Genomic DNA, 23,643 nt, shown 5'->3' on the forward strand with positions numbered 1-23,643 from the left:
TAGAAAACAAGCTTATGGTTACCAAAGGGGAAGCAGGGGGTGGTATCAGACAACATGGTGAATGAGTTAATGGGAAGTCTTTCCATTCTCTTAATAATCATCTAGATTTCTTTGTTTGTTTGTTTAAGCATATTTCTCTCAGCCTTTGTCTTTCTGGACTGGAGTCCCATGCTCTGCTCCCCCCACCTCTGGACCATTCATTCACTTGTGGTGACTCTAACTCCCCTTTGGTCATTCTCTAGAGCCCATCCACCTCCGATAAAATATATTCAGTTCTCTAAACAGAAGTGCATACCGTTTTCTAAGTTCAGATGCCCCATGATTTTCTACAAAGGCAAGAATATGTTTCTTCTTAAAACTTCCTAATTAAATCCAGTCTTTTTTGATCTTTTTATAATTCCCCACTGGGAACGTTACTAGCTGCAAAAGTCCTTATGTAAGCCTTTATTGCATTTGATTTCTTAGAGCCAATCATTTTTCAATTATAATTTTAATTATTTTACCCCACATGTACTCCAGTAGAATTTAACCCTACTGAAGCTCATCCACTGGTTTTAAGATTTTGTTTAATTAAACATATTAAATGTGACCAGTCCCATCAGAGTTAATACCCAGAGAATCTATTTATCTTCACCATTTATTGTATGATATCTGTTCCAAGTCTCACATACAACTCAAAAGATAATAATGCTAATCATTGTTATAACTTTTTTAAAGTTTAAATAAGTGATATTTACTGATTTCCTTTTGTTCACAAATCTATTTACAGCTCAAATAGATTATTCAGTTATGGCTTCCTGTTTGAGAGGCTCAAATAATTTGAAAAGAGTGATTTTAATTGGGCTCAGGGAGCAAATTCTCAATCTGCATTGCTAGTATCCATGGCATACTATATTTGATTGCAAATAAGTGTTTGAAATATGTTTAATCTATATTATGTATTTCTCTCTCTGTGTGTGTGTGTGTGTGTGTGTGTGTGTGTGTGTGTGTGAGAGAGAGAGATTTATTTTTGGCCACGCTCTCTGAGCTGCAAAAAAGCACTGGCTTTCTGATTTGGTGTTCAGGCCAGCAGAGCAGGCTACCTATCTCAAGGTAAAAAATAGAAACGAGACTAGGTCAGTGGTGTTAAATCAAGAGGTTAATATTAAAAGATTTAGCACTAAAACTAAATAAAGCATTTCTTTTAAAAAAAAAGACTTATCCATTATTTCAGTTCATTAGAAAACAACGCTCATTTTTCTACCACTGAAGAGTCTTATCGCTTTTTAACCAATGAATTTCAAATGCCCAATTGTTTTAGACATGAAAATAAAAGGAATATAATCAAGGTAAATTTCATGTTACTTTACTGTAGTATGCTTCTTTGGTAATTTTATATATTTTGTGCTCTTTAGGCATTTTGAAATTATATCTGAATGGAGTAATGGAAATACCCATAATGCATATCTATTAATTATCAGTATTTTTAGCAAACTAAGGAACTAGGGAGAGTGACCTCTTACACTCAAAAATGAGTGGAAAAAAATTACATTCCTATCCTGGAGCCCCCCTGATAATGGTAGACAAATGTTATCCTTTGAGTGCCTTGGGTGGTTCATCTGTCACTCTTTCTGCCAAGCGTGAGCAATGAGGCCACTGGGGGATATCAGAGAACACCATGGACTTTGGTGCCACCAGGATACCTGTGCTTCTCAGCATCATGGACCTTTGTGACAAACCCAGGAAGCAGGCTCCCTGCTCTCTGAAGAACTAACTCAAGTAGCTTCTTGGACCAAGTCCAAATGGCTGAAGCTCAGCCCAGATGAAACAAAAAGGCACCTAAGTGAAAAGAGGAGAAATTGGCAATCTGATAAGAAATCCAACATCAGTTCTTTTTAAGGGCCAACATTGTCAGGCTGGTGAGTAATTTTGTGGTAAATTGCTCTTTTCAGAATCTCAAAGGAATGCATTTGTGAAAAATGCATTCTTTCACCTCTAACTCATCAGGAAACCAAGAGCCAGACATGAAATGTAATTCTAGAAAATATTGTCTCAAAGTTATTTAATATGCACTCTGACCAAAAGTGGAAACATACAGATAACAAGCATGTTATCGCCAAGTAGAGCCCCATAAAGCACTCGACTTGGTCTGTGTAGAAAGCAATCAAGTACAACCTCATAGTGAAATAAACACTGAACCAAGGGTCAAAAGTCCAGGCTTTGCCACTAAACTAGCTATGTGAATTTATACTTAACTCCTCTTTTTTTCTTCATGTGAAATAGTTCAAATATACCAAAAATTATAGAGAGATTATATATACATATTTGTACATAGATTTGTCAAATCTTAACATTTGGACTTATGTCCTTCAGATTATTTTGAAAGATATAAAACAGCACAGACAGATGAAGTCCTATGAATTTCTCACTCTCCCTCCCATCCCATTCAATCCATCCAACACAGAAGTAACCACTTTTCTGATTTCTACTCTCATTCCCATGCTTGTTATTAAACTGTTACGTCATAGGTACAGATCCATAAGAACTACTTAGTATTGTGCTGTATGTTGGTAAGTTTTGTATAGATGATATTATGTGTACATACAAGAGTCTGCAGCTGGATCCTCACTGTCTGGATTCAAATAGTAGTTGTGTCACTTCCTTCCTGTGCGCCTCAGGCTAATTAAACTCTCTGTGCCTCCTTTTCCTCATCTGTTAAACAGGAAACATAATGGACCTACCTTATAGGTTGTCATGAGGATTAAATGAATTGACATCTGTGAAGTACTGGGGACAGAGCCTGGCACAGACTAAACTATGTAAGTGTTATTTTGTTACTATTCAAACGTTTTCTAGAATTCTATTATATGAATATATTCCAATTTATACGTCTAGTCTCCATTTGATGAACATTTAAGTTGTTTACAATTTTTTACTACTATAAACATTCTTCAACATGTCTCACTGTTGAAGAATGTGGCCAATTTTTGTAGTGACTATACATACCGAAGAATGAAATTGCTGGGGTTTAGGTTAATCCAACTTTGGGATCTAGCAGATATTAGCATATTCCTTTCCAACATATGGTAAAAATTCCCACTCTCACTCAAAATTCCTATTACTACATCCTCATCAGTTTTAGTGTTCCCTGATCATCATTTCTGTATTTGTAAAATGAGGAGGGGTGAACTAGATGATCCCTATAGAGTCTTTGTACCTTTTCTACATTCTCTGATTCCCTTTCCTTGAATTTCCCACTTTCTCCCTTCATCTAGAGATAAACTAGTCCAGCAAACAGCAAACAATTTCTTCTGAGTCTATAAGCCTCTTGTTTGGTACTTTATATTCTGAACAGTCTATAAACTAGGATGTTCAATAATACAATTTCAGTAGTCATAAGGAAGAATATTTCCTAAACTGACAGCATCCAAGCCAGGCATACTTCCAACACTTTTAAAGCAGATCTGTAGTTTTCAAATATTTTAAAGCAATGGACTTTTTAAAAAATAAAAATATAAACTGAAGTTCAATATAAATGCTGCTTGCTCCTTTTTTTCCCTTTTTGCTTACCTCTAATATATATCTTATACATTGGTAAAAGCTTCTTGTAATGGAATTATTATTAGTGCCGAGATGAACTTCCTGAAAATAATACTGAAAAGCTTCCATTTATCTTGTTATTTTACCCATTAAATTTGCATTTTATACTTTATTTGATCATCTTTTCATTTTAGACTAGTATATATCCTATATTAAAATCTTCTGGAAATATCCACATTAAAAAAGAATTGCCTTCTATTACCAAAGAGCTCTGATTTTACCACCTATAATTTCTATGGGAAAAAAAATATACAGCTTCAGGCTCTGAAGGTTATAATTATAGGCCAACATTGCCTCCTAATGGTAAGTAGCTTATTTACATCATATGTCAAGTTCGAAATTTTGGTTTCTCTTTTAAATATGTGCAAAAGTTTGAAGTGATCTCTTCCTATGAGAATATTACCTTATTTTGATAACAGAGGTGGGGAGGGAGATACAGTACTTATCAGACATACTGGCAAGACTAAGTCATGGGGTTTCTGCTCTCCCTCTGATGTGCCATCTACAAGTACCAGAATTCTATCTAATTTCCTCTCAGATACAGTTACTAAAGATCTTCAAACTTCAGCCAGCCCTCACTTGTCCTTATGTCAAGCTTGTCTTAGTCTTAATATGTTAAGATGCTAGCTCCAGACAGCCAACTGGAGTGTGGGATCAGCCTGGAAAACAGATGGTCTCTGGATTGCTAAAAGGTGAGCTCCTGCTTTGACATCCACGTGTACCCAGGTCAGCACACTTACCATCAGTCTCACCAAAGCCGCATGTTCCCTGTCTTTTTTTTTTTTTTTTAATCCCCTCATGAAGCCAAAGCCCAGTTGTGAACCTCTGCTTTGCACTCCAGGTGTCTAAAACTGGAGCCTTCACCACCACCTGTCAGAGCCTCTACCTGGAAGAGTCATGAAAAAGGAATTGGCTAAACCCTCCTTAGCCCAAGCCTTTGAACCAAGAATCTGCTACCTATCTGATGTAAGTTCACAGAGCTTTGGATCAAAGGTCATCAAATCAGAACTCTTGGATATGTCTCTAGCCCAGGTCAGATTCAAAATCCCCCCCACCTGGATGCTGTGACTGGGGCTGCTTCTACTTTGGGAGCCAGCCATGAGCCAGGTGTGTAACCCTCACTCACTCCTATCTTACTGAATCCACCTGCTATGAGGAGCCAGCAAGGCTTTTTACAGTGTCTTAGAGGTTTTTATAACAGGCAAGAAAGAATACAAAGAAAAGAATAAAATGTAGATGGAGGAGAAGGAATAAGAATAAGAAAGAAAAGAGAGGAAAAGGAGCACTTGTTTCAGGCAGAAACCATATTATATATTACTTACGATCCACCCAATCCAGGACTAGCCACTTCCTCTGTAGTGAAGAAGTACTTGCCTGCCGATATAAAAAAGACAGGTAAAATGTAGAAGGGAAACATAAGGCTGCAAAGACAATGTATAATTCAATAAATATTCTACTGGTAGAGCAGGATAAATTCTACCATTGGCATGCACCGATTGAGGTCCACATAGATATCTGAAATGTCAAATTAACAAGAAGTCACGTTAAGTCATATTATTACAGGCACGTATAGAAATCTGATATCAATTCCAGTGATCTGTGTTAAGAATTTATTAAGCCACATCTGGGTTTAGCAGTAGAGTTGTATAATTGATTAGCAATGTCTTCCATGAGCACACACTTGTCATATAGTTCCCTTTTCTTTTCTAGAACCATCCTCCCATTAACTCCTTCCTGGTTCTCTAGCTAAGTGCTTCTCAAGCTTAAATGTATGAATTACCTAGGGTTTGCTAAAATTCAGATTCTGATATAGCAGGTCTGGGGTAGGGCCTGAGATTCTGAATTTCTAAGAAGCTACCATGATGCCCATGCTGAACCATAGAACTTTCAGGTCTCCTTTTCTAAAAACAATTTCCTTTGTTCATCACCCAGCAAGAGTATTACCTTTATCTCTTTTTCTTATTGCTGGTCAGTCAGAGAAAGAAGATAGTAGCCACTGCTGTCAGGCCTTAATAATCAGATAATTTAAAAAATTTTATTATAAAAGATTCCTAAAACATCTTATGATTTTCAATTTCATATATATATATATATATATATATAATTTGTCATGCTTTTATCAGTAAGAAGTTTTTCTCAACCATTCTTCCCAAGCCTTAGAGTAAAATGATTAAGGTCCCTAAAATGCCCCAGAAGCTCTAAAATATCCTAAACTCTCTACTAAATTATCAAATAAATGATATCCACTACAGCTTTAGGTTTTATTTTACTTTATTGCATTCTAATTCTTTTTAAATGGTATCCTGAACATGATGTACACGGTAATTCCCTGTTGCTCCTTAACAATGTAAATTGCCTGAAAGTGAGGGATACTTGTTCACTTTTATAAAGAGTGTTACATAAAAGAAACGTGAAAAAATCAGAAGATATAAACATTGGTAAGTTAATTGGTTTATATCTTTGCACGTTATCCATTGTGAAAAATTCTAAGTGTGATGATTCTTTAGCCACAGTACCTCACAAGTGAGTGTACAGCCTTGTGCCCTGCACCAAAGCACATTTTCCTTATGGAAAAATTCCCAGCTGAATCATTCTCTTCTTTCAACTTACAGGTGCCATCATCACATCACCAAAAGGATCCTGAGGCATGTCCTTATGAATAACCAGCTTTTCAGTCCTGTGTAGAGTCTGTGGGCCCGCTTTCAGCTCCAGATCCTTCAATAGCTGAAAATTCTGTGTCAATAAGTGGTTTCAGAAATTGCTCAACCTTGGTTAGTCTTTGCTTCAGTTTCTGCTGCATTGACTCATACTCAGCCAGGATCCGAGCAAACTTTGTTTGCAGGAGGTCTACTGACCCCTCCATTCGAGTGACCTTCTCTTCGAGATCTTTAGGATCACTTCCAGCATTTGCAATGTTTATGTCCAGTAGACCATCTTTTATCAAGATTTGCTTCCCTTTCTCTTCTAGCATACATTTGGCATCTGGGTACTCAGTTAGAGCTTCCATGAGGTCATCTTTTGAGAGACAGAACAGATCTGAGTAGCCAATACTTCTAATGTTGGCTGTTCTTCGATTGCCAGCTTTGCTGCCTTTAATGTTAAGGATGCTGATCTCACCAAAGTAGCTGCCATCACTCAATACTACAAACTGAGTGATTCCATCATCTGCCACCACGGCAAGTTTGCCTTCCTTGATGATGTACATCTCTCGTCCAATATCCCCTTTCTTGCAAATGTAATCTCCAGGACTGTAGACTTGGGGTTGTAATTTCAAGACCAACTCCACCAACAGACCAGCTTCACAGTCAGCAAAAATGCGCACCTTTTTTAAAGTGTCTAAGTGAACATTGATGGCAATCTCTGCTCTTAGTTTATCAGGTAGATACTTCAAGACTTCTCTCTCATCCACCGTTTTTTTGTTGGTCCACAGATAGTCAAACCATTTAATAACTCTCTTTTCCATATCTTTGCTTACATTTCGAAAATGCATGTATTGCTTGATCGCATCAATTCTTGCTTGAAATTCTGCTCTGGCTGCATTCATATTGGAAATCATAGAACCTATGTTACCAACAATGGTGGCAAAAATTAACACTCCAATTAGGAAATCAGCCACCACAAAGACATACTCAGAATCCCTCACAGGAGGTGGTGTTTCACCAATAGTGGTCAAAGTCAGTGTAGACCAGTAAAGGCTGTATACATATTTTCTAGCCAAACGGCCAAATTCAGGATCGTTAACATCAGGATAGACCCACGTATCATTTCCAAATCCAACAGCTTTGGAAATAGAGAAGTACACACATGCATTCCAATGGATGATGATGACGATATACATAACAAGGTTAGAAATCCTGAAGATGTTTGGGAAGTTTGTCCTTGTTTCTGTTCTCTGGAAGAACTCAAACATTCGAGAGATCCTTAACAGTCTGTTTAATCTAATTTCTGGATAGTTCCAGCCCAGATGAAAATACAGCAAATCAGTTGGTATCACTGATACAACATCAAGTTTAAATTGAAAGTTTGATTTATATTTCTCTATGAGTTTAAGCTCTTCCTTCACCAGTAGTCCTTGTTCTAGGTAACCTAAAATAGAAAAAAGAAAAATAAAAAAGTAATGTTTTTTCCTTTTTATGCCACTGTAAATTTTTCTAAAGTAACTCTCAACAAACTTCATTGAGTTCAAAACAAGAGTTCATTCCAATAAATATGCTTTTAGCAATGTAATAAGATACGAGTACTGATGAACATATGGCTGTGGAAAATGTTCTTTTGCAGAAATAAAAAGTAAAGCTTTGTAAGTACAGAAGTGAGAGATTATATGCAATGTATATATACAAGGTATATATACAGACCTCTCTAGATTCAGCTTCTTGTACAGGTAAAGCTATGCCTCTTATGAACAGTGTTCTTGGAAAGTTTTCTTTTTCCAGCACAGTGCTTAATTCCTCATATGCCACTCTTTTGTCAGAATCCCAGCCCCACCCTTGAAGCTTGGGTACCTCCTTGCTGTTTGACTATCATGCATATTCTTGCCTTGCCCCTTCAATGTGAAGCATATGTCCTTTGAGGCTTCATTTTCATATCTCTTTCTTGCCCCTCCCAGGCTTCCTTAGACATCTGGGATTTTCCTTTCTCCTAAGCTGCTACCATGTACCTTGTGTGTTAAACCCAGAATTTCAGTACTGTGATATATTTCTAGGGGAAAATTTGCTTCTCTTCCTGTCCTGGTTACCAGAGCTGTGCATAGAACTAAACTGAAGCATTGCTCCAGTGCACTGATATTAGAGAATGTCTTTATTTTACATAATGATTCTTAAAAGCGATACTCTGCATACACAGGTTACCTTTGCATGTGGTAGTATAGAAAATGAGCTTATACCACTCTGTTAGTGGAGATGGTCTTGAAATTACAACCCCAAGAATACTTAAGTTGGAAGCTATCAGATCCTGCCCAGATTATTGGTCAATAATGCCTCATCATGGACCACAAAGTTGAAATAAGGATGTACATTCTGTTTCTTATAAAATCTCTAGTACAGCTCTGCTGAGTACAATGACATTTTCCCCCATGCCTCTTCAAGGTATCTCTGTTAGGTAGCAATTACCCTTTCCCCACAGAACTGGCAGAATATTTCTGTTCTCTCTATTTTTCTCTCCTGGTATAAACCCAGTGAACAGGAAAATGGAGGAAAGCCATCAGTCCACATCCAGAAGGTTGCCTAGTAACATCCTTCTGAATCAGCTGGAGTGGCCTAAGCCTGTGGGTGGGTATATGGTACTCTTGCTTTCAAGAGTGCTTTTTCCTCTAATACAAATTTTTGTGAGTCTTTTTTTTTTGAAGAATACTTGAATTAAGAAATTTCAAGTTATACATAGAGATAAAAGCATGAAATTGCAAAATATCCAAAACTGAACATATTTACCTGTCCTTGTTCGTACAAACATATCAAGAAGATAGACTATATCTGATAAGTAATCAAGAATGAGCCAACATTCTAGGTAATCAGACTGAAGTTCATCAAAACATGCTCTGTAAAAGAAAAACTTGTATAAGTAAAACGAAATGGGACCAATTTAAGTAAAAGTCCTCTTTGTATAATTTTTATCATGACGAGAAGTATAACACACTAAGGCTAGGAGGGGTCCTTGGAGTCCATTTAATCAACCATGGCTTTCCCAAATCTGAGGGTTGAATTTAGTTTTCTTACACTTCTGAATTTCAACATTCTTTCCATTATGCTAGTCAGCTTTGTGAAAACATCAAATGAGAATAAATGACTTCAAGCTAACGTCAAAGTATTTTTGGGTGATACACATTGATAGCCAGGTTCATGTTGACTATTTATACCCAAAATACCTTGGGAAATCATGCTTGGTCTTGGATGGATGAGATGTTTACTGTCTAAAAGACAAGGAACCATAGATATCCCTTGGGAAACACATATTGCTCTATAAAACCTAGATCCTTGATCTTTTTCCAGTCTTGGCAAAAATTTTTTCTTGCAGGCCAAAGAAAATAAAAAGTTTCTCCCAAAGTTCTAATTAAATGATTGAACAATCAAAAGATTTAAAGTATCCCCACCTAGGGGCTTCCCTGGTGGCGCAGTGTTTGAGAATCCACCTGCTGATGCAGGGGACACGGGTTCGTGCCCTGGTCCGGGAAGATCCCACATGCCGCGGAGCGGCTGGGCCCATGAGCCATGGCCGCTGAGCCTGCGCGTCTGGAGCCTGTGCTCCGCAACAGGAGAGGCCACAACAGTGAGAGGCCCGCGTACAGCAAAAATATATATATATATATAGTATCCCCACCCCACCCCCATCCCAGTACTGGATTTCCAAGGATATTGGGAACCAAAGCAGCTACTCTTGTTCTTAGGAAAACACATTGAGAATGATGTAACCTCTCTTCACAACCTGTGGTGGAGAAAGGAGGTATGTCCTAAAGAGCTCTAGGCCAAACTGTTAAGTCAGTTAACTTGGAAACTAGAAGTGGTTTGAGATCCACAAAAATGTATAGACACCTTGCAATAATCATGGTCCAGTTGTACATGACAGGTAAGGTGATGCAAAACAGCCAGTTGTAATATGTGCTTCCCGAGGGATCGATAACCATGACTTCCTTCTTCTCCCTAGCAGCAATTGGAAATAAAGGGGAAGGTTACCAAGAAACAAGAATATTTTTATTTCAAATATCATATATGGTTATGCCCATCACCCACAGTTGATGAATTAGAAATAAGCTGAAGAAGCTCACTCCACAGTGGGAAGACTAGCTAGGCATAAATGCATTAGTCATAAGAAACTGATTAGGGAGGGGTGGATAGATAGTTAAATTACTAGTCTTACATCAAACCATACTTTAGACTTTTATTAAAGCCCTTGTTTTACTGTGATGCTGAAGACACTTCTATCACTCCTGAGAGAGAACTACTGAGAGCTACTGAGAGAGAACAATGGCATAGATCATGCCGAACTCTGGATATTCCACAGAGCCCTTTGGTAGGCAATGGTTGGTGGGACAATGATGACTTTACCACTCCCCCTACCAGGTAACAAAACAATTGAGGACCACACTGTGAGGGGGAACTCATGGTTTCTTTCTCATCTGTATGGAGAGAAGAATATAACACAATCTAATAAAAAGTACTTGTTCTTAAGTGTGTATGAGGAATTGAGAGGCAATAGAGGGCAAAAGAAAGAAGGAAGGAAGGAACTATATGATCAAATGGATATTTTTTTAAAACTTTCTGGTATCAAATTTATATTTTTAAGGATTTTTTCTTTTATACAACGTCAACACATTTCTAACAGGCACAAATAAGTAAACCATCATCTGGTAAAGAGTTTTCTTTGAGTAAGTTTAGAAGACAATATTTTCTTTAATAAAAAGCAAAAAGATAGCTCTGAAAATATCACTCAGCCTTATCCTTGTGAAACTCTAACTCTCAAATGTTTTAAAAAGTTTCCTTCAAATAGCTGATGTTTTGACAGCATTTATACTGCTCTCAAAATTAGGCATGGCTTTTGAAATGAGACTACTTTACTTTGGATCATTTGCCATACAGTATTTATGACTCAAAAATGTTAATGAAATTATTAAATTTTTATTTCAACTAAAAATATTGATGGTAAGATCCTAGAAATGCAATTTTCTTTGGATCCTAAATCTGTCCCAGTGGTAAGTTTATCTTCACCAGTGCTTAAGGAAGGAAATTAACCATGATGCTGAAAATTCTTGATGAGAAAACTAAAGCTACCATTGTTAATTTTAAGGAAATTTGAAAAAAATTAAATTCACATTTGATAACAATTTATTTAGTCTTTACATCGGGTCTCTTTACTATAAACTTGTGGGGAATTATCCCTGCATCCTAAAGCCATCACAAATTTATTCCTAATTTCAATGCCAGTAAAAATACTTACTCTTCTTTCTTGTCTTTGCCTTTCTCCTCTTTCTTTTTCTTGCCTTTGTCCTTTTCTTTCTTCTTTTCCTTTTCTGGGTTCTTTTTATTTTCATTTTTATCATCTGGCTTGCTGAAGAAGTGAGAGATGTAGTTGGTAAAATACAAAAATGTTATGGATAGAAAAATGTGGGGTCATTCATGCCAAAGTCTTACTTACCTCTTCTTTTCTTTTTTCTTTTTCTTTTTTTCTTTTGGTTCTCTATAGAAATAAACCAACATATCAAATTACATTCTGAGCTCCATTCTTGTTTACCTTTCTCTCCACTGGGCAAGAATTCTGGGCTTTGTGTTCAAAGACCTGCCCTAGTGCTCAGAGACCAGAAATCTGATCTCCTAATGGCAGGTTCAACAAGAAATAGACATGCACCCAGACAATAAACAAATAAAATTCCTGGGAATTAGTGCATGTGGAAAATTGGAGAAAATGGAATTGGGTAAAGGCATAAACCCAGGGAGGGAAATTTAAGAAACAAGAGTCCCCAAGAGTGTACTTTCAAAGTCTCAATGTATATTAAAAAAATGGGTACTTAAAATTTAAGCTTCTTGATGTCACTTGTATTTATACTTGAATAAGAGTTTTGAGAATTTCAAGAAAATGCCATCAATTTTCTTTAGAGAGGTAATCCTGGCTGAAGCAATGTTTTATGAGCAGACATAAAGCTCTGTGGTAACAGAGTAGAATCCTAATTAGACTCATTCATCAGATTTGAGATCACCTTCTTCTATATACAATTTCTTCTTGAGTGGGGAATATAGGATTAGCGGGCTCTTTCTGCAGTTGACTTTCTCTATCAGCAGAAGATTGGATTCTGGAGTCAGACAGAGCTAAGGTCATAGTAGGCTGTCATCGTTGGCTCAGATATCTTGGGAAAATGTATTATTCAGACATGAATGATCAGGCGTCTCGTTTCCACTGGGATAGTCAGAGAAGGCTGTTAAAGGGAAGTAGGTCTAAACCTAGGCCTCAGAGTATGGGTAAGAGTTGGAGAGGTTAAGAAGAAGAGAAAGGATGTCAAAGGGAGGGAAATTTTCAGGTGCAAATATAAAAATGAACTTAGTCTGTGTAGGAATGGCCCAGCAGAAGTGGAAAGCTGCTACTAAGGAGAAATAGTAGATAAAATTGAGATAAAATTGACAAGGAGATGGGGCTTGGCACCTAAGGTTGTCGTGTACAAACAGAAACAGAACATAAAGTTAGATAAGGTGGAATTTATTGCTATGGGAGTACGTTCCTGTGATACAAGATTTAACACCCTAACATAGACCCTGGGAGATGGTGGTGGCACACTTCTTGGATGGCTCTTAGAAGCTCAGAAAAGGTGATAGCTCACACTAAGTGAAATATAAATTATACAATGCCATGGCACATGGTGGAGGAAGGTATCAGAAAGATTCAGAGAAGTGGTAGGCTAAAATGGATATACTAAGTAGAAAAATAGCCCACCAACTGATTATGTTCCCTAAGAGGGCTCAGAGGATACAAAAATGATAGGGAATGTGCTGGTGAGAGGGGCACCAGCATTAATGAGAAGCTCATTGATGCTGTCCTCTGTAGACCAGGGCTGATAGTGAGAGATGCTGAACTGGGTACAGAACTAGACTTCCCTGAGAGCAACAGGGATGACAGGATCTAGAAATCACAGAGACCAGCAGTAGTGCTTATCCATCAGAAGAGAAGCTGATCTGATAATTTTAATTATCAGTAAGGTGAGCATAGTAGCCAGGGTCTTAACCCACAGAGCGCTATGGAAGAGGTTAACAGAATACTGTATTCCTAGATAGATGGGCATCTTGTTGACTTGTTAGGGTACTGTTTTACATTTATAATAAAAAACAAATTGGGAATGGATGCTCAGGAGGTTAAGGGCAACTTACCCCAATAAAAAGGCACAACCCCTTGAATAGTTTCTAAACCTGAGCTAGCTCTCAGAAATGAAACCACCAATCAGAGGAGAAGCCCAGTCCCCATGAAGAAGGACTCTGCCACACCGTGACAAGTATATTCAGTAATGATTTCCCCAGTCTTTCCTCCAAAGAAAACCAATGATCATTTACTTAAGTAGCTGTACACTGGGGGTAAAAAAGAATACCTAGATACATTAAAGGCCATTTTCGCACAGGACCCAAGTTGATATTGAGACCCAGGGACTAAAGCATCATCATGCCCCACCCCCATTAAAGTGAGGGACATATGGTGGTTTGGTAGTAATTTGTGGGGCCTCCACTGGGTCTAAGGATGCCCCCTTGTGGTCACTTGTCCAGTTCCTCCATGTAAACATGGAATGCATTTATTTGGTCATTGGCAGAATGACAATCATCTCCTCATCTCCACTAGTTCCTTGACTTGTGGAATAAGAGCTAACATAGTGGGGAGGACCAAGTGGAAGCCCTAAAGCTGCCTCCTACCTGCTGGCAAAAAGCAATATTGCAACCTGGACAGGAAAGGAAATGCAATCCTTAAAGACCTAATGCATGCAGGGGTGGTGCTTCTCCATCACACCCCCGTTTAATTCAATGTCTGGTCCCTATTAAAACCAAATGGATACTGGTGGATGGCAGCAGACTACCGCAAAATCAACCAAATAGTAGCTCCAATTGTAGTCACTGTGGCAGATGTGAAAAACAATACACTCACCCAATCAGTACCATATTCCTAAGGTTCTGGGTCAATCATGGTGAATGTGTTATTTTTAACTACTATTGGGGAAGAGGGTCAGAAACAGTTCATATTCACATGGGATGGAAAACAGTATGTATTTACACTATTTTCCAGGGCTATGTTAACTCTCCCTCCCACTGTCATGACATAATCTAGAGGGACCTGGACCATCTGGACATTCCTCAGAGTATCACATTGGTCCACTATATCTGTATCAATGACATTACGTTAATTGGGTCCTGAAAAAGGATTATCTAACCACGGGACAGAAAATGAATGCTGACCATGAGCTGGATCATGCCAGAACTAACAAGTCATAAGGCTGTATTGCAACCTATCACATGATACAGTGATGTATCTGGGACTGAGCAGGTGGCCCGGCACCCTCGCCCCATGTCATCTACCACTGTTGCATCAAAGCTATTCCTCACCCCCCCGACCCATGGCCATACATTGGGCTTATAGGAACGACTGATGGAATATGATCTGTGGGTGGGTCAGCTTGGCATCTGGATGCAAGCCAAAATGAGCTGTTGTCTACAATACAGCCCTACCTAGAGGTGGCCTTAAAAGATAGTGAGGTTAATCTTATCAATGACACAGCTTTAAGCAGTGCACAATCATCTAGTTTGTGGGGAAATAGCAATGGCCCAAATTAAGAATATACAAGGCGGACTTCCCTGGTGGCACAGTGGTTAAGAATCCACCTGTCCATTCAGGGGACACGGGTTCGAGCCCTAGTCTGGGAAGATCCCACCTGCCGTGGAGCAACTAAGCCCATGCGCCACAGCTACTGAGCCTGCACTCTAGAGCCCGCGAGCCGCAACTACTGAAGCCCACATGCCTAGAGCCCGTGCTCCACAACAAGAGAAGCCACCGCAATGAGAAGACCGTTCACCGCAACAAGAGTAGCCCCCTCTCGCCTCAACTAGAGAAATCCTGCACGCAGCAATGAAGACCCAATGCAGCCAAAAATAAATAAGTAAATTCATTTTTTAAAAAAAAGAATATACAAGGATTCATGGGCAGTCACAATGCATTGGGTGGTTGGTCAGGGACCTGATGAAAAAATATTGCAAGATTGGGAAAAATAATTCTGGAGAATAGGCAGACTGAATGGACTTTATGGGCATGATACAAAGGTTTAAAAATCTTTGTATCCATATTAATGCCCATCAAATAGCAGGTGCCTTGGAAAAGAAAAGAACAACCAAGCAGACAGAATAAATCAGCCTGCTGACAAAGCCAACCTCTGTCACTGGCATTCCTAGTGCTGGCACAATGTGGATATGAATGGAGCGACCATGGTGGTAGAGATGGAGACTATACATGGGCCCAACACATGAGGTCCCGTTCACCCAGGCAATTTAACTGCAGCTGTTGCTGAATTTCCAGTCTTCCAGTTACAAAGACTAATGCTATGACTCTAAAAAGCACCATTACTTGAGGAAAGCTATCAGTCACTTGATGGCAAGTTAATTACACCATGGAAAGGGCATCAAATAATCTTGACTTGAATCAATATGTATTATGGATACTAATTTGGTTTTTTGCCTCGGGGCTTTGACCAGTGCCACTATCCAGTTTGGGTTGCTGCCATCTCCTAGTTTCTCTCTCCTTTGGCTGGCCTTGGCTGAAGGAAGCCACTGTGCTCAAAATTATGCACCCCTTCCCTAGAGGCAGTCCTCATACAATGACTGTGCATGGGTACAAAGCCCAGTCCTAATGCCTAACTCTGGAACAACTCTGAAGGGCCATCCCTTCTCCAGAGCTCCCCATAGCATCACATGGCATATCAACTCTATTCTCTGAAGTTCAGCTTCTCCCTCTACCCAGTCCTACTCCCCTAACTCCCTTCTAGGTATCATTTCTGAGAGCACTCCCAATAAACCTCTGTATACAAAGCTCCTTCTCAGAGACTGTCTCCTGGGAAACTTGACCTAAGACACATTGGCTCGGAATGGGAAGGATTAATGATGTTTTATTTATTTTGTCAGCCACCCTAACCCTAACCACATGGAGGGGCAATTTCATATATGCTATAGACATAGTTTTTCTACATGTATTCAAATACATACATACGTACATACATATTACTTGTAACATGAGTAGCTACATTTCTCAGGAGGAAATAACCAAATGACAAAAGAATGGAAAAACTTTGCCATTGGATTAGATAGAGTTTGCCTAATAAATATCTGCAGTATAACACATTCAGATGTATTTCTACCTTTTTATTGTCTTTCTTTAAAAACAAAGGTTTGGTTTACTATTGTCAATGTACTTACTGCTCCTTATTGCTGCTGTTGTTAACATTGAAAAGTGCAATGGCTCCAGGCAAGTACTGCTCCCTAGGAAATGAAAAACCACAGTGTAATCATAATAGTCACCATGTGTATAATGTCCATAGTAAATAAACAGTCTTAAAGAACATATTCTTTTCAGGTTCTACCCATTACTAACTAGTGCCTAGATAATTTTTGAAAATATAGAGTCTCCACGAAGCATGAGTTGCTGAATATCAGTGCCATGAACCAAACTAATTAATAAATGTTTATTAAGCAATGCTCCCAATGCATCCCATTACTATCCTCCACACCCTGAGTAAGCCAGTTTGGATGCTACTAACTCCCAGAAAGCGATTAAGACTTAGATTGTTCGGGAAGATAGGAAGGGAAGACAAGACAAATGAAAACAGTATGAAAGGTGGTCAGTGAGAAAAGAAACAGGAGGGGGGAAAAGAAAAAGAGGGAAAAAAACAAAGTGGAAGTAATTATGTTTGACAGGATGGAAACCCCTGATCCACACCAATACCACACTCCTTCTACACTCTCAGGGTCACACGTTTGAAGTTTCCACAAGTGCTTTTTTCCCTACGGATTTTTTAGCTTTTCTTTTCTCGTTACTCACTCTAGCTCTCTGCTTCCCTGAAAGTAGGATTGAAGGGGGAAAGAGCATTTTAGAGAATGACAGCTAAACCCTCTCACATATAACTGCTTGAAAGAAGGATCAGAAAGAAGGAGGAAATCAGAGAGGACTCAGGCATGAGGTTTCCTAAGGGACAGACACGGGTCTCAGGGAAAATGATCAGCAAGAGTGTTCATGGCTTGGAGCCCCATGGACATGGGTTATCATCAGGCAGTGGCAGTTTCCCAAGAGAGGAAAAGGGTAAGGAACAGAAGTAGCAATTTACTCCCTAGATCCTGCAGAGTAGCTGGGTAGCGGGAGTGTTGGCCAAGCCCACTGAGTGGAAGAGTAGAACACCTTTCTTTCATCTAAATAATTGTTTAAAAACTGATGTGGAGGGAGAGATCATACTGCTTACCTCTGTGATGGCTGTCCCCTTCCATGTCTCCTACTTCTAAAGGAATCCCTTGCATGAGTGTTTTCACTCTCTGATTCTTCAAATATAGAGGCACTGTCATCATCATCAGAAAAGGAGCTATGGTTCAATAGGAGGCAGAGATTAATTAGATCAGTGCTTTAAACCATTGTGGGGGAACAACATGTCTCATTTCTCATCTCTTCTCTTTCTCTCTCAAATGAGCACAGACAACAGTGGGTTTTTTTGTTTTGGGGGGTTTTTTTTTGTTTGTTTGTTTGTTTGTTTGTTTTGCGGTACTCGGGCCTCTCACTGCTGTGGCCTCTCCCGTTGCGGAGCACAGGCTCGGGACGTGCAGGCTCAGCGGCCATGGCTCATGGGCCCAGCCGCTCCGCGGCATGTGGGATCCTCCCGGACCGGGGCACGAACCCGTGTCCCCCGCATCGGCAGGGGGACTCTCAACCACTGCGCCACCAGGGAAGCCCCCAGACAACACTTTTTAATAAGAGTGAGATGAGAACTGTTCAGAATACACAGAATTAGAGTATATGCACAATCCACTAAAATATGTGTAATTAAGAAACTACAAAAAAAGAAACTACTTTCTAGGTCTTCCATATTTGTATTGTTTGATGCATTGATTAGTTAATATTTATCAAATCGAAAGTATGATATCTGTACTTCAGGTCATGTTATACAGTTTTCTGAACCTGTCATAATATTTCCTTCCACTAAAAGTAAATTCAACCACATTTATACAAATTCTATTCATTTATAGGGTGACCACTTTAAATTATACTTTTAAAACACATTAGCATTTCACACTTTGTATTTTTTTTCACATTTCTCTATGGTAATGTTATCCCTTTAGATGTGAAATGTCCCATGAGGAAAGGTCTTGACAGTGACTAAGGAAATATTTGGCAAAGGTGCATCTAAAGAATCACCACAATAATATCTATGTTCATTTGTTAGATAAGTAATGCTGTCCTAGAGAATAAATAAATTCACTAAATTAAATAAAGTACAAAGTTCAAGGTTTCAAATTAAAAGTTAAACTGAAATTAAGCTTAGTTAAATTGAAGAACTTTGGCTAGTATTAAAAATACATAGGGACTTCCCTGGTGGTGCAGTGGTTAAGAATCCACCTGCCAATGAAGGGGACACAGGTTCGATCCCTGGTCCAGGAAGATCCCACATGCCGTGGAGCAACTAAGCCCGTGCGCCACAATTACTGAGCCTGTGGGCCACAACTACGGAAGGCCGCGCACCTAGAACCTGTGCTCCACACAAAGAGAAGCCACCACAATGAAAAAGCCCATGCACCACAACGAAGAGTAGCCCCCGCTCGCTGCAACTAGAGAAAGCCTGCGCGCAGCAACGAAGACCCAACACAGCCAGAAAAAAAAAAAAAAACATGGAAAAAAGCATGCATTTACCTGCATGCTCCATTTTCCATCCTTCTTATTTCCTTTTCAATATCTGGTACAATCACATTGGGAATGTTTACAAAAGAGCGCCATGTATTGATGATAATTTTCTTCATGTTTAGCTTAATAGCTGGGGAGAAAAAAAGTCTTGTTAGTAGGAAGACTTTTTATATATTTACATATGTAATCAAAAGTTTCACTCTATCATTCTTCTAAGGCTGAAATAACAATCTTATTTCCAGTTATATGTAGGAATTATTTTTTAATAGAATACAGTCATGATCCAAGCACTTAATGATCACTAGTCAGGTTTTTGTGTATTTTTTTAAATTCAAGGGTTTTGTGTATTTTTTAAAATTCAGAGATGTAGAACTCTTTTTTTTTTTTAAATTTGGATTTACTCCAGCTTTGAAATATTTAGGCAATGTAGGTGTGGAACAAAACTATAGGGACCTGACAGGCACATCCAACAATTAAGTAACAATGAAAAGCAGTAAAATAAAATACCAAAATGGGTGTAATCAACTGTGAATTTCTACAGGCATTCAGAAAAAAAAAGGGTCTCAAGTGGTATTCAAATTTTGGAGTGAATAAAGATACAACTGATCCACTTTTCAACAAGTCCCCCTAAATTATTCTGATACACATAGTGCTCAGCTTCCCAGACAACCACTTCAGGCATCAGGAAAACTCCAAGGACAAAGTGATCCTGAACTCCAAATCTGTCCTGGCAGCAGGTTCCAGCCCAGCTTCAGGCAACATGAATGGCACGTGGGCACACTCGCTCTTGCCTTCTTTCCTGAGGCTCTGCCGGCGTCCAGTGACAACGTCCCCGCACACATGACTGGCTCCAAGTACTTCACCTGGTCTTTAGTGTGCTGCAGTGACGTGGCTTGGAAGTTGGAGAAGTTCCCGGGGGGCCCCAACAATGTGCCTGTGCATAGGTACAGCCACTGCTTTCTAACCATGGACACGGAGCCCAACGTTGAAGCCCTGTCATCGCAAGGGCCCAGCTGTGCCCAGGATGCTCCTCCAACCCCTGCTGCTTGGCAGTCACAGCGCTGCCCTCTGGGGATTTCATCTCTAAGGGTTTTTCCTCCAAACTTGCATGGAGATAACACCTGATGTCCAGGAAAATGGGCCTAGATGGGCGCTAGGTGTCCATCCCAGCCTCCCCAGTCCCAGACCAAGGCTCCCCACTAATAAAGTGCTAAGTGTCAGCAGAAAAACAAAAGGACACTGTGGATTTTTTAAAATTCTGCTGTTTCAGTAAACAAAGAATGTTGTCTGCCATTCCAGTAATCAACAGATGAATGTTGCCTGCTATCCAGCCATCAGCCACTGCAGATGCCAGGGTAGGTGAGCCCTGGGGGGGAATTCAGGATGGAGAAAGCAGGATACTGGCCCTTGATAGTTAAGATGCATATCAAAGGAATAATTTCAATGAGCCCAGACTCTTGACTCTTCCCATACACAGAAAAGCACTAAAATCATTAACTTGAGAAGTCTGTTTTTTTGTGATTATCAGTAATCTTTTGATGTTCGACTACATGATTTTTTTTTTTTTTTTCCCAGCAAAAACTCCTATATATTCTTGTTCCTCTCTTACCTCTTTGGATCAGTCCCTCAGAGTTATCTGAGAGGTTGCCTTCCTGGACTATAGTCCTCAGTAATGTCCCTGAATAAAATATAATTCTCAACTTTTAAGTTGTGTGTTTTTTCCAGTCGACAAAACAAAAACCCAGTATCTGTTCACGGGCTCCAAGAACACCAGCTCTTGTACTCAATGTCACTTGCTATGGTCCTGCTGATGAAGACCCAAAGAAGACCAACATGCTGAGAGGATGACGGGTGCTGGACAACTTCAGCAGGTACCAAACCTCCACCTAATCCTCTGTGGCTGTTTATCCATCCATCCCTCCCCTCCTCCACAACACACACCCCCTAACCTGAACTCCCAGGTTTTTATTATACGGATTGGGGATTTTTCCTTTGTTATTTTTCTACCACTGATCTCTGGGTTTTGGAGGGAAATTTGCCTTTGTTGTGAATAAAATAGAAAAGCAAAAACCAAAAAAAGAAAAGAAAAAAATCATTTGATGTGGGAAAATGTAAAAAGCACACTTCATTCTTTAAAACATTACATCTTCCAGTGAGGATAGCCATAAATAATGCTCTTTATTTCACCCTAGTATTCATACAACTAATGAAAACAACTAGCAGCCAGTAGTAAATAAATAGTAAACAGAGAATTTTTGTAATGTCTGTTAATAAAAACGTGCTCATATTTTAAAATGTAATAAAAGTAAGTTTTAAAGAAACAAGCACTTTAAGAAGGGAATTGTTTCACTGACTCCTTTTCAGCAACAGCATGGATATTCTGGTTATATTTATAGCATGCTGGCTTCCTATTGTCATCAATCACCACTCTTCTGGGAGACCCCGTGCCTTATGATTAGGAAAAGGAGAATATGTGATTATTTCATCCATCACAACATAGAAAAAACTACGTGAGTAAAAAAGATTAAACAAGGACAACTAATATTATCCAATATGTCAGGATGAACCAAACCTGGGCTTTGCTTGGACCTGAAGAAAAAAAGAATCACTTCCCTTGTCCCATAATTTCTTGTTGGCCTAAGTGCTCTACATAGGAAAAAACTTTTTTTTAATATCACACAATCACCTTTTAATACATATTCACTTTAGGAAGAAAGGAAACAGAAAATATAAATAGAAAAATAAAGATACTCAAAATTCCACACCAGACCATATAATTATTTATCAACACATTTTCTCCACTGCTTTGATGGTTTCCTTTTTCACATTTAGATTTTAATCTATCAAATTTATTTTGGTGTTAAGATGTGAGGTAGGGATTCAACTTTATATTTTCTAAATGACTAGTCAATAGTATAAATAGCACTAAATCAATAACCAATAGTCCATCTTTTCCCTACTGGTTTGAAATGTCATCATTCTAAATTTGCCTTGCCAACTGTAAAGATTTTGATGGAGTTTGCATTAAAATTATAAAATAAGTTGGGAAATTATTTTCCTCTATGTTTTTGAAAAAGTTTCTACATATCAATCCTACATTTTTATTAATTTCTAGATGTTTTGTATTTTTGTTTCTATTAAGATAGTTAAGATAGTTTTCCCTTGATATACTTTAATTCATTGCTTTTGCTATACCATAAAAATATTTTATTTATTTATTTATCTTGAAACCAGCCAATTTAACTGAGCTTTACAAAAATTATTTCTAATAGTTTTTCTGTTAAATAATTTCTGTTTTCAGTAATGCAATCATAGTACTTACACAAATTATTCTTTCCTCTGTTTCATGAGGTATTTAGTTTTGATGTCTAGTTACCTTGACTAAAAATTCCAGAACAGAACAAGTAACAATCTTTTTTTTTTTTTTTTTTCCCCACACAGCATGCAGGATCCTAGTTCCCTAACCAGGGATCAAAACTGTGCCCCCCCCCCAAAAAAAAGTGCTGAATATCATGAATTTAAACACACCAGAAATACAAAGAATTTTGGTGGCTTCCCTGGTGGCGCAGTGGTTAAGAGTCCGCCTGCTGATACAGGGGACACGGGTTCGTGCCCTGGTCCGGGCAGATCCCACATGCCGCGGAGCAGCTGGGCCCGTGAGCCATGGCCACTGAGCCTGCGCATCCGGAGCCTGTGGTCTGCTTAACAACTGGACAACTGTCTTAAGAGATACCAAGTATGGTTCTTGGCTTTATGAGAATGTTTTAGAGTTTCACACTTAAGCATATTGCTGACTGTTAGCTTAAGGGAGATGTTTGATTCATGTTAGAGAAATCTCCATTTATTCATATTTTACTAATTTTTAAAAATTAGAAATTGGAATAAATGTTGATTTTTATTAAGGCTCTCTTCCTTTTATAGAAATAACCCTTTTTTTCCTTTTAATTTTCCCTATTAACATGATGAGCTACTTTAATAAATGATTTTAATAGTATGGAATAAACTCTTCTTGATTATGGTAAGTTCTTTTCATATGTATTGAATCCTAGCTGCTAATATTTTATTTTTAATTTTTGCATTAAAATTTTTTTCATGTATTAAAGGTAAAATTTGTAGTTTGAGAAAGGATTTTTAATAGTAATTGTTAATTCTTTTCATATACTTTTCACCTCTTTTGGTCTCACAGGATTGTTAACAAGACATCTGAAAAGAACCAAAAAATTCTTCTTTTAGAGAATTCATTGCTTTGCTGGTTTTCAAACATGAATCTTTGAATAAAAATTTGCAAATCAAAAGGAAACAACTGCTTTTAGAAAGAAAGTTTCAGATTTCATTTTTAAATGAATCATAAAAATTTCTCCCTTATGTGAGGCTGTAAAAAAACTTCACAAAGCTAAAGCAAAGCAAATGATTGGGAAAATCTTATGAACAATTCAGGCAAAATTAACTTGGAACATAAACTATGAGTGCCCAGGAAGCAGTCAGGCTCTTACTTGGGTTCAAGATCTGCCTCTACCACTTATTTGTTGAATGAATTCAAGTGAGCTTTTTAACCTTACTGAGCCTTAGTTTTTATCTTTTTCATATCAAATAGCAGAAAGACATGCTGTGCACCCCCCCACACACAAACCCACACATACAAACATAATTAATTATGAGGCAGAGGTTTTCTAAATTTAGTATGAA

The 23,643-nt window shown here is 38.5% G+C and overlaps 1 protein-coding gene across 1 annotated transcript; it reads right to left on the reverse strand.

Moving 5' to 3' along the window:
- Positions 1 to 6,250: 6,250 nt before the first annotated feature.
- Positions 6,251 to 19,079, reverse strand: CNGA1 (cyclic nucleotide gated channel subunit alpha 1). Its single transcript, XM_059067268.2, has 8 exons — positions 18,967 to 19,079; positions 17,531 to 17,647; positions 16,494 to 16,556; positions 11,704 to 11,745; positions 11,506 to 11,616; positions 10,104 to 10,211; positions 9,006 to 9,112; positions 6,251 to 7,665 (listed from the first exon to the last, which is right to left on the reverse strand). The coding sequence occupies exons 1-8, from the start codon at positions 19,071 to 19,073 to the stop codon at positions 6,251 to 6,253; spliced, it is 2,070 nt and encodes a 689-aa protein (XP_058923251.1). The 5' UTR covers positions 19,074 to 19,079.
- Between the last annotated feature and the right edge of the window lie 4,564 nt (positions 19,080 to 23,643).

Source organism: Kogia breviceps, chromosome 6 (genome assembly GCF_026419965.1).
Source record: "Kogia breviceps isolate mKogBre1 chromosome 6, mKogBre1 haplotype 1, whole genome shotgun sequence".
Taxonomy (NCBI): domain Eukaryota; kingdom Metazoa; phylum Chordata; class Mammalia; order Artiodactyla; family Physeteridae; genus Kogia; species Kogia breviceps.

Coding starts and splice junctions, on each gene's coding strand:
- CNGA1 (XM_059067268.2), bottom strand. CDS start 19,073: ATGAAGAAAATTATCATCAATACATGGCGCTCTTTTGTAAACATTCCC. Junction 16,557..17,530: donor AGGGGACAGCCATCACAGAG/GTAAGCAGTATG, acceptor TTCATTTCCTAG/GGAGCAGTACTTGCCTGGAG. Junction 11,617..11,703: donor AAGAAAAAAGAAAAGAAGAG/GTAAGTAAGACT, acceptor TCACTTCTTCAG/CAAGCCAGATGATAAAAATG.